The 12121-nt window shown below is 44.1% G+C and overlaps 1 protein-coding gene across 2 annotated transcripts in view; it reads left to right on the top strand.

Moving 5' to 3' along the window:
• The window catches only part of skila (SKI-like proto-oncogene a), a 31376-nt gene extending 21784 nt beyond the window's left edge, over positions 1 to 9592 (top strand). For both annotated transcript variants that reach the window (XM_041054700.1, XM_041054699.1), the window contains exons 4-7: positions 733 to 875; positions 3762 to 4123; positions 4831 to 5061; positions 6475 to 9592. In XM_041054700.1, coding sequence (XP_040910634.1) covers positions 733 to 875; positions 3762 to 4123; positions 4831 to 5061; positions 6475 to 6735 — 997 coding nt within the window. In that variant the 3' untranslated portion in view covers positions 6736 to 9592. The remainder of the gene's footprint in view (positions 1 to 732; positions 876 to 3761; positions 4124 to 4830; positions 5062 to 6474) is intronic.
• The last annotated feature ends 2529 nt before the right edge of the window (positions 9593 to 12121 follow it).

Raw genomic sequence — 12121 nt, 5'->3', positions numbered from 1 at the left:
CTGTTGGTGGGGGAGGGGTTCAACTCTTCTCTTCTCTTCTCTTCTCTTCTCTTCTCTTCTCTTCTCTTCTCTTCTCTTCTTTTCTCTGTCTCTTTCTGTTTTTCACTGCTCCTTCCCTCCCTTCCCACCGAGCAGCCAGGAATAGACAGATAGTGTTGGCTCAGTGGCTTCAGTGCATCTCCAGGCACTATCTCTCTCTCAGTTGTACCCACTACCTGGACATTTGCGATAAGCTGAAGGCCTGTTTGGACTGAGATCCTGTAAACACATGATAAGAAATTTCCATATTCCACACCGTGTTTTCTGCTCCTGTCTTCAGACGGAGCTGGTTACTAAAACAGTGGCTAAAACAGTCACCGAATGACTTCTGTTTTATTGCTTTGATTCAGCTGTGTTTTACTGTTGCAGAGGTAAAGGGGTCATATAAATTATTGCAGGCGCAGATGTTGCTTAATGTATATCAGCATTGCAAAGTCTACAGCTCGTAGCACTTTATGGTCTTTACTGTAAAGACAGAGAAGTGTGTGAAAGGGGACACTGCTGCTATTATGAATACAATAACAAAAACAAGGACAAAACAGATACTTGATTCAATATGTACATTGTTGGCAATACACCAGATCAAGGTTAACTACTTTTCAATGCTATGTGTAAAAAATAGTAAGGATTTATCTACATATGAGGCCAGTTCAGTGTTTAAATGTCTTTTCTTTATCTGTTTCTCTCTCCCAGTTACTACCTGTACACATACGATAAAATGGTGGCTCCCAACGTGTCTCTGCGGAGGGAGGCGGAGATGAGCCCAGAGATGCTCGCAGCGCTGCTCAAACACCACTACAGCCGCAGAGTGCTGGGCCACGACGAGCCGCCCATGGGTCAGTAATGATACACATGTTAACACACGATACACAGAGACACACACACACAAAGACTGTCGTGCCAAATTACAAACATATACCACTTCAAAGCACAAATCCAGACTCTAATTTGAGATTACAAACACATTTGTCGCTGTGTTTTTTGTGTAGCAATCACACAAACCTTCATTTATCTCCGAGGAGAGGGAATGTTTTCAGCCTGCTTTTGAACAGAGTTAAGGTTAGAACATAATCTGGTGTTCCGGGGACTAGAACTATTAAAAACCAAAAGCCCCATCACCAACTTTAATCCGAGGAACAACCAGAACGCCTGAACCACATGACCTCAGAGGTCTGATATTGGATAAGCAGGTCGGAAAGGCACAAGGCTGTGTGGGCTTTATATACAAGAAATAAAAAGTGATCGCATTTGGTTTCAGCATTCACTGGGGACTTAAAGCTCCCAGGATATGTATAAAGTTGTCATCGTTTTAGACATCAGCATACAAATCAGGAAAGTAATGAGCGAGGAAGTCCTACTCATTCCTCAACCATTTCAATTCGCATGTTATAATTAAACATTGCGCTCAAGTCTAATAATGCTTAAACAGAATAACACATAAAATCATACCCTTTCTTACTTGACCTTCTTGTGGAAGCAAAGACAACAACCTACACTGTACAATTACGTTTCTTTCATGTTAGAAACTGAAAACAACAGAGCTAAAAATAGATGAAAGGGTGGGAAATTGCCTCCAATTTATCCATTAAATTATTGGCTTTAGTTCCACAGTATGTAGCTACATTACCCAGTGTGCGATGGCAGGTAAAGTCAGATTCCATGTTCAGAAATGGGATATTAAGATGAATACATGCATTAACAGACACTTGATTAAAAAGGATGATTTAACCATTAATTATATATATATATATATATATATATATATATATATATATTCATACATATTTATTTTTATTTATTTATTTATTTATTTTAAGGGTGTTAGTTTTTGACTTTGGAGACAGCAGCTTGACAAAAAAATCTCAGCTTAAGGTCCACGTACCGTTGTTTAAGATTCTGTAATCACATGCTTAGTCTCTCGTCTGAACTTTGTATTAGAGCCAGTTTCAGGTTAAATGATTTACACAAACAGTCAGAGGCAGACAGCGCTGTCACTGTTAAATGTGAATTATTATTTAATAAATACCCCCTCTTGTGTATGCTGTATGTACATTAGACACACAAACACGGCTGACTACTACAAACGTGTCACGCACATACATATGCACATATGCATGAGCAGTTTACATACATACGATATAAGCAGAAGAGACATGCAGATCATGTACATGTAGCACGCTCAAAGAGCAGACACGTGCTTACTGTAAACATACAACCTACAGTAAACTACCATCCAACACACACACACACACATTCCTGCACACACACTATACATTGCAGCCTGCAGCGACACACATAATCATGCATTGACCTTCACATAAAGACTCTGGGGGCACCTGACTATTGATGAGCAAGAGGGGTGGAAATGGCTTTGACCTCCTCTCTGTACTGTGTGTGTGTTTTTATGTGCACATTAAAGTGTGTATATTAAGCCTGCATTAATAAGAGGGACTTGTGTGTGTGTGGGTGGGTGGTTTGGAGTGTGTGTGTGTGTGTGTGTGTGTGTGTGTGTATATACATATATATATAGTATTTGTATAGAGAGAGAGAGAGAGAGAGAGAGAAGGGGAAGGAGAGAAAGGGAGAGCGAGACAGAGAGCGGGTGAATCACAGCAGTAGTTTCCGTCTGCCATTATTACGCCACATCTGACTGCCAGGCTGTCTCCCTCATATCTCTCAGGCGTTCTGCTCTCCTTTCTCTTCTCCAACCAATCTGTCTCTCTTCCCTCCGTCTCCCCCTCCTTCCTTTCCTGGCTGCTATCTTCCACATCCCCTCTCTGAGTCTGTCCTCTGTCTGCTCCCGCACTTCCTCTTCCATCCATCCATCTTCCCCTCTGTCTTCTCTGGATCCCTTCATCTCTGCCTCCCTCTCAGTCTGCTGTCACCCCCTCCTTCACTTTTTCTGCTGTAGCCTTCTCTCTCTCTCTCTTTCTCTCTCCCCTGCTTATTTCCTTTTGATCCACCACCAAATGACTCACTCCTGTTATTTGTGTGCCTCTACTATCTTGTGTGCTGCGCAGTATGTATGTTGGTGTGTGTATACACATGCGCAAGCCAGCTTGAGTCAGTAAATGAGTGTCCTCTCTCCAGTGCCAGACAGGCTGTGTACAGAGCATGCTGTTTCCTGTCACACACATACTGTATGAATACATTATTCAGGTAAACAACCCACTGTTCTCATGCTCCCTCTGTCACTGTTTCTTCTTCTCCTCTCCTCTCTGTCTGTCTCTGAGCTCATACCTGCAAACACACTGTGACTGCTAGCGGACACATGCCCCGCTGCAGCATGTGTGCACATGTGTCTTTGCGTGTGAGGGTGTGACACCGTCTCTTTGATCTCTTTCCCACGGTGTACACCTTAAAGGCCACGGAGAGGGAACAAGCCAGAGTTTGAAGGAGCCCACACAGAGCAGCTCAGCTCCCACACAAGACCCTTTATTCCTCTCCTTTCTCTCTGTGTGTCTGAGGGCACACACACACAGAATTTGTGGGCGAGTGTTTGGTTCCTCGGCTGTTGCCATGCCATGCTTGTGCCTGCGTGTGCGCTCACGCTGAGAAAGAGGTGTGAGCTTCTATGAGGTTGTGCGAGGGTGTTACTAAGCGTAGGCGGGAGTGTGCACCAGCTCGGCTCACACTTCCTGTCTTTCAACCACCTCCTATTCTTTTTTTCCTTTCCTTTTTTTTAAACTCCTTCCTTCATCCTCCTCTTCCTCCCTCCTCAGATCTTCATGCGTCGCCTCCCGTCAATGCTGGCGCCGAGGAGGCCAAATCCCAACGTGCCGCTGCTGCCTCGGCCACCGAGCGGGAATGCCAAACCCAGGCAGTTTCCATGGAGACAAGCAGCCCGAGCTGCAAGAAAGCCACCCACATCCCCACCCACACCCCTCCTTCTCCTGCGTCGTTGTTGTCGCCGGTAACGGAAGTAGCGGCTAAGGACACAGGCTCTGCCACAAGCGGCGCTGCAGTGGTGGTGGGGGGGCTGGAGGACGACAAGGACAGGATTGTTGTGGAGATCATGCAGATGTACAGCAGACAGCAGGAGAAGCTCAACTCCACCCTGCACAAGCAGCTGCAGCTGGAGATGGTGAGTCGGTGGTTGGAAAGAACAAAGACCAAGATAAATGAGCCCAAGATAAACTAGACCATAACTGTCCTCGCCTATTAAAAGTGTCCTTGATGTAGACGTGGAGGTGATGTTCACCTCCCACCGACCCCTTCATCTCTCCCTCCCACCACATGAAACGTGTGGTTCCGCCATTGTTAAAACAAATCAGCACCACAGTTCATCTGAATCACAGCATTTCATTAGTATATGACATATTGTATAATTATTAAAACGCTTTAATTTCAGTTTGGATAAATGGAAATAGACTTGACCTACATTATACTGACGTTCACACTTTCTGTGGAAATATGTCCCTGTGTTTAAACCCTCTAGTGAGATTTGGAGAGAACTGCGTTTGTATTGTAAAATGAGAAATCCATCGTTACAAAATGTCTTTTAAAAAATACCAGATAAGTTAAATGTATATACACGGAACTTTTTCCTTTTTTTTGCCCTTGACTATATCCATAATTTGACTGAATATGTAATGTCAAAGGTCAAAGGGTAAACATACAAGTTTTGATTTTATCTGAGATGGGGCAGCAGAAGCCTGCATTCAAGCCCCATGTGTTATCAGACATCTGACTCCCTGCGAAGAGGCTGACATGTAAAGCATTTTCCCCTACAGAGGTCAGTAAAGTATCACATTATTATTATATCCCTTGACTTAGTCTTTGTGTTTGCAGGAGCTGGAGGCATTGCGCGGGGGCGAGGCTGCCAGGCTACGGGAGCTGAGCGCAGAGCAGCGGGAGCTCCGCAGCGAGCTGGAGGCGGTGCACAGCGAGCAGGCGCGGCAGCTCAGCCAGGCCCGCCAGGAACAGCTGGAGCTCGAGACCCGTCTGGAGCAGCTCCGACAGCAGGCCTGCGCCTGCGAAACGGGGGCGCAACGCCAACAAGAGGCCCACTACACTGCACAGGTACGGGGCTTATAGGGAAACCCATGCATGCAGAGAGCTGATCCTGGCATCAGAAACGACCTGAGTGATATGTATGGCACACTGACCTCCTTTGCTTAGCACAAGCCATTTTCATCTCAGATATTATAGTGCTGTGCTCCGGTGGGAATCAAATTCAAACCAAGGAAGCATCAGTGCAGCTGTAGCACTCTACATATTCATACATCTTTTGGTCTCTGGAATCTTTGACCCTCGCTCGGGTTCCCTGAATCGCAGGCCAGCACTCTCTGAGCTCTCTCTTTTAAATGTGCCCACCAGTGAGTGGCAAATCATTGTAAGATCACAGAGTCGTCACCCACATGTTCCACCAAAACCTCGAGACCAGAGACGTGGACAGGCAGTTCCTCTGAGAGTTTCCTGTCTGAATTTTGTGCGCATTCGTGTCCCGTGTGAGTCACTATACTGCTGAAGAGCGAGAAAACACACACACACGAACATTCGGGCCCTTTGTTTGGGTTTCCACTAGACTTAATCTTGAGATAGATTGTGTTATGTTGGCCGGGGCTCAGGGCTGCAGTATCCCCCTCCTGTCTGTTATCGAAGCTCCGGCTCCTCCTGCCCCGCTCCCCTTGGCATCGAATTTGGGCTGTCTGCCAGTTATGTGAGGGGCTGTGCATGTGTTTGTGTGGTTATGAGACTAATGCTCGCTTTACACTAAACATTGTCTGAAGTAATTTTGCAATTTTTTTGCATGTTTTTGTAACGGGTAGTAAATTCATGGCACCCTGTTTGTGTTAGAATCACAGATGACTTTACTGTTTTGTTTTGTTTTGTCTTTGTTGTTGTGAAATTCACACCAGGTTATTATCAAGGGGATTTTATAGTCTTGCCTTAAAAGGTTTATAATTGACCATTAATTTATAAATCTTTACTGTAATGGCCAATAACTTGTTTAGCACCCACATAGTGGCTGTGATGGTACGCTGTCCATGTCTGAGCATCAAAAAGTGACCACTTGTTACTAAAAGAGCAGCAAGCAATGAGAGACAGGGTCTTTTCAGCCAGGTTCTTCCTGCATTTTGACAGTCACAGAGTGCAAAACAAGTAGATTAGCTTATCTGCTGTACTTTGCACAGTCTGTTTTGATAGCTTGGTGGCTAACTACAAACTACTTTTCAGCTACAACCTCTGACAGTTGGTGTTTGCAGCTTTTTAAACGTGAGGATTTGCAGCTTTTCGTTGTCTTATGTGATCATAAACTGAAGATCGTTGAAATTTCCTGGCCCCGGTCTTGACTGAATCTTATGTGTATTTAATGTGTGAAAACAAACACCATGACTTACTTGTTGTTATATGTGATAATGTGTCAGACTAAATGTCTTCTGATGTGCTATAGTCTCAACTCAGCTTAACGTCTGTCTCTGTCTCTCCCAGTTGTCAGAGCTCCGTCAGAGGCTTGAGCGGGCGGAGGCGGACCGACAGGAGCTGCAGGAGGAGCTGCGCAGGGAGCGGGAGGCGCGGGAGAAGCTGGAGCGCACAATCACCCAACTCAAGCAGCAGATGTCCCAGTCTGGCACGGTGGGAGGCAGCCCCTCTCCTCCTCCTACCCCTTCCACCGGACCCCCTAACGCCCACTCCCCGCCCTCCTCCTGCTCTTCCTCCATCTCAGAGGCCCCAGCGGCTGGCCAAAAGTAACTGCCACCCCTCCAGGCGCCTCCCTCCCACCCTCCCTTATTCCTCTCCCCATCACCCGCCAACTCTACAGACACAAACAAATCAGCCTGAGGCAGAAAGGAGCTTCACGTCTCCTCAGGCTGTTTTTAAGTTGTGCATCTCACCCTCCTCCCTTATTTCAGTGTAGGACTGACTTTTGTTTTTGTAATTTAACATCACTTAAAAGAAAAGTTTTATGGTATGTTTTTTATTTTTATTCTTTCTTTTGCTCCTTCTCCTCTCTTTAAACAGTATTTAAAGATTTTTTTTGGGGCATGTATGATTTAATTTATAGTTTTTACTGAACAAACAGCTGCTTCACAGACAGGAGTTTGGTCAAGTAGAGACCAACTTAACCCATCACTATGTTTTTTTTTTCCCCCTTCCTCACAATTGTCACCCTCCTCTCCCTTCCCTTCTTGCTCCCTCTGGATTCTGGAGCCAATGACTTTGAGATTTCAGACTTCAGCTCAGACACATAGACGCTTGTCTTAGCTCCTCACGGACGTCACTTCATGCTACTACCTGGCACAGCTGCCGGAGCCCACGGACACGTTATGGCGCCTGGTTGTGTGCCTCCTCTCCGTCTTTCTGTACCTACAACCCAGATGCTCAAGTACCAGCGAATGCAGGAAACTGCATGGACATTTCAAAACAGTTTTTTTTGCTCCTTATGAAAATACAGAGAAAGAAAAATATAATGTGTTAAAACATCAAGTCTATATGGAGGAGAAAAACCTTTACTGTACAAAAAAAAAAGACATTTAGCAGATGTCGTAAAACCTCACGAAAATATGCCAATAGTGACGCTGAACTTGAAATGAGTGTTTTGAGTGTGACCCCCACAAGGTAGCTAGCTATCAAACTGTCTGGCCTGGACCCCAGCTGCTCCTGACACAGACTAACTTCCTCTTTACTCGGCTGGGCAGCACCTGGACTCTCCTGTTGTAGACCAAACAGTCTGTCGGTTGATCCACCAGCTGCCCAGTGTCTCGTGCCCCCCCCCTCCCCCTCCCACCCCCAACCACCACCCACTGGAGACCTTACACCTACCATTGCTGTACGGGCCATTTCCCTCTGCTGGGAAACTCCTTAACACTGTGGTTTTCACCCACTTTGGGCTAGACAGGAAACACTGTGCTCTTTTCAGGCTTGGCATGAAGAAGCTCACGAGCAGTGTTATGCACTTAATGTGCTCTCCTCCCCCAGAATCTCCTGGGAAAGGAATGTGTCTGGACACGGGGGCCGGTTGAGCCGGTGTAGCTCCTCTAAGAAAGAAGAAAGGCAGAGTCTCACATGTGCAGTAGCTGTGCTGTATTACCATAATACATACGACATCCTCACATGCCCGCACATACTCGAGTGTGTCGGTGCAGTGCAGGCATTCAGGCAGAACAATGGCCCCAGCGTTCCCAGCAGATGATCAAAGCTCCAGTCTGTCCCTGTTTTCTGGGCAGCTTCTTCTTTTTGTATCATTTGACTTTATTGTTAGCAGATGGTTTTATCCCCACCCTGTTTGTCAGAGCGTCGTCTAAGAATGTGGGTCGCAGGTGAAAGCAGTTAGTCCAGGGTGTTTTGGGCCCTGCTTCACGTTATTCTGCCTGGCTGAACAAACAGCACCGGGCAGGGAGAGGAAGAGAAGGGAGGATTGAGGGGAGCGTTCAGGGGACTGGTGCACTCTCCCCCTCGGCAGGCTGGGTGGCCCGGGCTCCGGGGGTACAGAGGGAGCCCTTTTTGTTTTGCACCATCAGAATGGGGGCAGCTGTTGTTGTCTGGGGGCCTCTGCCCGCCCTCGGGTGAGACTGTACAGGATCCCCCCAGCTCTCAACACAGAACCTCCCTCCTCTCCCACAGAACCGCCGTCACTCACTCACTCTCACATACCCGTCCATCCATCTCCAGTGCCAGATCAGCTGGGGGTGTGCAGTGTTTTGTAGATGCCCAGGAGAGCGAGCAGACGTCCAGCCAGAGGAAGAGAGGACTTTTATTGTGTCAGTTGCCAGGCAAAAGCGCTTTTTATTGCCACTAAGGAGATCCCTGTAAGCGAGTGTATGTGTGTAAATAATTGTTTAAAAAGAGAAGGGGATCGGCCTCGGCTAAACTCTGAGCTTTTTTTATGCATCTGCTCTAAATGCAAATTGATAGACATTCCACTGTGCTCCATCCTGTTCAATGCAGATTTTCTTACACAGCTTCCCTTTACAATAACAGACCTTAAAGACAGGGCAGGGTACAGTTGTGGTTTGTTGATGGTCATAAAAGCAGGTGAGGTTGCAAGCCAGTTAAATCAAACCCATGCCGCAAATGTACACTCTACTGTTGTTCCATTTAAACCTTTATTGAAATTATGAAAGAAAATATTTAACGTATTAACTAAAGATTTATATTCACTTTGTAAATACAGTAGTCATTAATATATTAACTGTTCTTATATTAATAATCTTCAAAAGGTTATATAAATTGGACCAGAACTAAGGCTTCAGATGGCCTAAATGTTTTTGCTTTCTTTTAAAAGTGATCTTTGCAGATATCAGAACTTGACTTTTGTGGAATGGATGTGGGGGAGTGAAATGCATGGTTTACTGAGACATGATGCAGGACAAAGGCAAAATAGGAAAAATGATACTTGGTTACACACTTTCCCCCCTTTCTGAACTGATGCATTTGTTTTTTGTGGATTTCATCTTGACGGACTGTTTAACTTGTAATGTAATGAGCTTTTTTCCTCTTTGTTAAACCCCCTCCCCTGAGCTAAATTGAAAACCTTTGTTTAAGAAAATGCATTTTGGAAAAAAAAGAAAACAAAAAAAAAAAAAAGGAAAGAAAATACGATTTTTTTGCATGTTTGCTGCCCCTTACGTTTAGTGTCACCGGGCCACTCTACCAATCAGTTTATTGTGAAGAGAAAAAAAAAGTTTCCCCCCATGTAACACACAAACTATTGAGATGGCTCATATGCATGAACATTGAACATGTGCAAGTTTTATGTCATTATTGGTTCAGAGGCTAAATATAAAGTCAGAGTCAGATTCTGAAGAACATTAAATGTAGCCTAATTTGATTTGGAAATAATGTGGGCGTGAGCGTGTGTGTGTGTGTGTGTGTGTGTGTGTGTGTGTGTGTGTGTGTGTGTGTGTGTGTTTGAGCGTGAGCGAGACAGAGAGAGTGTGTTGACCTCCTACGTCTGACTGAAGCACAGCAGCTTTGAAAAAGGGAAAGAGAAAAACCTGCTCATGTAGCTCTGGATGTGTAGTTATGTTTTTTTTTCTGATTTGAGAGCATATATCCTCGTCTGGATGTGTTAACATCAATCAAACATAATCAGTATTAGTTTTTATTGACTTAATTACCTCTTCAGCAGAACAAAAAAAAAATTAAACCATCATTTTAACTCATCACCTTAGCCGATACCCAATGAAAATATGTAATTCTACTTTCTGTGTAATTTGCATTTTATACACAAGGGGGCGATGTTCAGCTTCTTTTATTGTGTTCCAATAATGAAAAAAAAGGACTCGATGATAGGAGAGAGAAAATCCTTTGTAACATGGCGTGCTGGGCCTTTTTGCATTTTGCAGTGTTATGAGAACTTGGATATGCTTTGTGCAGAATTTTTACAGGTGTGGAGTTTGACCAACCAAGTAAAACAAGGTGAAAGGAGCCGGGCTTTACCCCACAAACGCATTTCAACACAGGATTCAGCCATGCGTGAAGAAAACTAGTAAACAAATCCAAGGTGACCTTTGAACTGTTGCAGGTGGTTTGCTTTGTAGTTGGGTGTATGATTTCCAGCCAGTAATTATTCTATGCCAGTGTGGGAGAAGTCAGAAGTAGGACTGCGACGGTGATTGATCACACTGGTTATTAAGAATATAATGTTTTGATTTCTACACATCCTGTTAGAGATGAAAAAAATATTTATGGCTTTGCTGAAAAAGAACCCCTCTTCTCCCTCGATGCTGTTCTGGAACATGAAACGCAGTGTCTGTGTATGACCATTGCATACTACGTTGCCAATACTACAGTGTGATGAGACTTTTCTTCTTGCATGAATCGAGACACTGTTCTCCTACCTCATGTTGTGATATAAAAAGATGTTTTTTAAGCAGAAGACACTGCATCTCTAACTGTTTATCATCATTGATATTTACTAGTAAATGACATACCTGTAAATGCTTTTAGCTAATACCTCAGTTCTAGTGTTTGTTTTTTTCTGTTTTTGCCCTTCCCTGATTTCAGATCTTGTAAATATGCCCTGTATAGACAATGAACTTGGATCAAATTCAAGTAAAGTTCTGTAGTGTCAAACCAGTGCTGTCTCTTGCCTTTATCATCTGCTTGTGATGCTAATATTGTTCTTATAAAATCCTTCTTCACACGTTTGGACGAGTTTTTCAAGAGGAAGCAGCAGTGGTGTCCTATGGCTGAGATAAGTGACATGAAATCACAGACGTTACAGGGACAGGGGTAAAAACAACACCTGGAGAGCCAGGTCACTTGAGCAGCATGAATATGTGTAGAACTGAGACGATTCGTTGATTGACAAATTAATCAGCAATAATTTTGATTATAAAACTATAAAATTTTCAAGGGAAAATGCCCAATATTTCTCTATCTTACATAGTGGTCAACTGAATATTTCTGGGTTTTTAATTGTCTTCACAAAACAAAGATTTTTTGAAGTTATCTGGGAACTTGTGTCAGCCATTTTTTAACAATTTCTGACATGCTGCAGACCAAAAGATTAATCAATAACGACAATAAGAATGATCGTTAGTTGCAGCCATACACATGCGTCTATATAAAACCCTCCGTCTTTCAAATGTATCTACTCTTCAAAATACATTTTTTTTCCCTCCACCAATGTTTTCTGTTAATCCTCTGGGAAGGCTACAAAATCCTTGCATAAAATGTGTCTTTCTTTTTTTTAGTTCACATTTAACATGTACCAAGCTGCACCTCAGTGTGCAACGTTAAACTAAGTCCGTCAGCACACCTGGCACCAAAACGACTCCATCTGAACCTGAAAGAGAGGTTCACCTGGAGCGTAGAGGAAAAGGTAGCTACTGTGTGGTGAAAGGGACAGGCGTATGCAGGTATCCTAAAAACAACAGGAAATAAGTTGTTGTTGTTTGACTCGTTGATCAACACGTCGACAGTTGCAGTTGCAGCAACGACAATGACACAGCTCATGGAGGCCGGTACGGTAAGCTACCTTCACGCTTGTAGCGCCAGATTGCTTCACTTTAAGTCAAAAGTCGGGGTTAAAACTCTATAATTGCAGAACCTGCCTGAAAATCATCACGTTTTTATCTTTACTTCAGTATCAAATAAATCCAGTGATAGTTTTAGGACATCCAGTGTTGCA

Source organism: Toxotes jaculatrix, chromosome 14 (genome assembly GCF_017976425.1).
Source record: "Toxotes jaculatrix isolate fToxJac2 chromosome 14, fToxJac2.pri, whole genome shotgun sequence".
Taxonomy (NCBI): domain Eukaryota; kingdom Metazoa; phylum Chordata; class Actinopteri; family Toxotidae; genus Toxotes; species Toxotes jaculatrix.
This window is presented reverse-complemented; position numbering and strand designations above follow the sequence as displayed.